The 483-nt window shown below is 55.3% G+C and overlaps 1 protein-coding gene across 1 annotated transcript in view; it reads left to right on the top strand.

The window, feature by feature from the left end:
- The window catches only part of plxnd1 (plexin D1), a 58247-nt gene that overhangs the window by 48066 nt on the left and 9698 nt on the right, over positions 1-483 (top strand). The window contains exon 22 of the mRNA XM_025059168.1: positions 447-483. This exon is cut by the window's right edge and continues 2 nt beyond it. Within this exon, the coding sequence (XP_024914936.1) occupies positions 447-483 (37 nt within the window). The remainder of the gene's footprint in view (positions 1-446) is intronic.

The following is a 483-nucleotide window of genomic DNA, read 5'->3' as shown; positions in this document are numbered from 1 at the left end:
TTTTTAGTCTTGACTTGGACTCGACTCGGACTTTGCCTGTCTTGACTTGAGACTTGACTCGGACTTGGGTGCAAAGACTTGAGACTTACTTATGAATATGGTTTCTCATGACCCCCCCCCCCCCCCCCCCCCCCCCCCCCCCCCCCCCCCCCCCCCCCGTCCCTCTGTGTACACCTTCATGAACACGTGTGTTCTGGATCTTCCGTCCACATGTGGTTCCACTGATTGTCTCCTGGTAAACATTTGACTGTGAGCGGAGCTGAGCCTGGCAGTCAGCACTGAGGGAGTCAGGCTCCACCTCCAGGGACCTGTTTCACTTGATGTCAGGCTGCTGATTGGTCCAGATCCCACCACAGTCTGTTTACTGCTGCGGCCTGTGAACAAAGATGGTTCCAGGGTTTATTCAGTTCTGGTTCCTGCTCTCTCTCTCTCTCGTGTTCTCTCAGGTTTCGCTGAGCTGCAGACCGACATGACGGACCTGAC

The sequence above is a fragment of the Cynoglossus semilaevis genome, chromosome 10 (assembly GCF_000523025.1).
Source record: "Cynoglossus semilaevis isolate Cse_v1.0 chromosome 10, Cse_v1.0, whole genome shotgun sequence".
Taxonomy (NCBI): domain Eukaryota; kingdom Metazoa; phylum Chordata; class Actinopteri; order Pleuronectiformes; family Cynoglossidae; genus Cynoglossus; species Cynoglossus semilaevis.
This window is presented reverse-complemented; position numbering and strand designations above follow the sequence as displayed.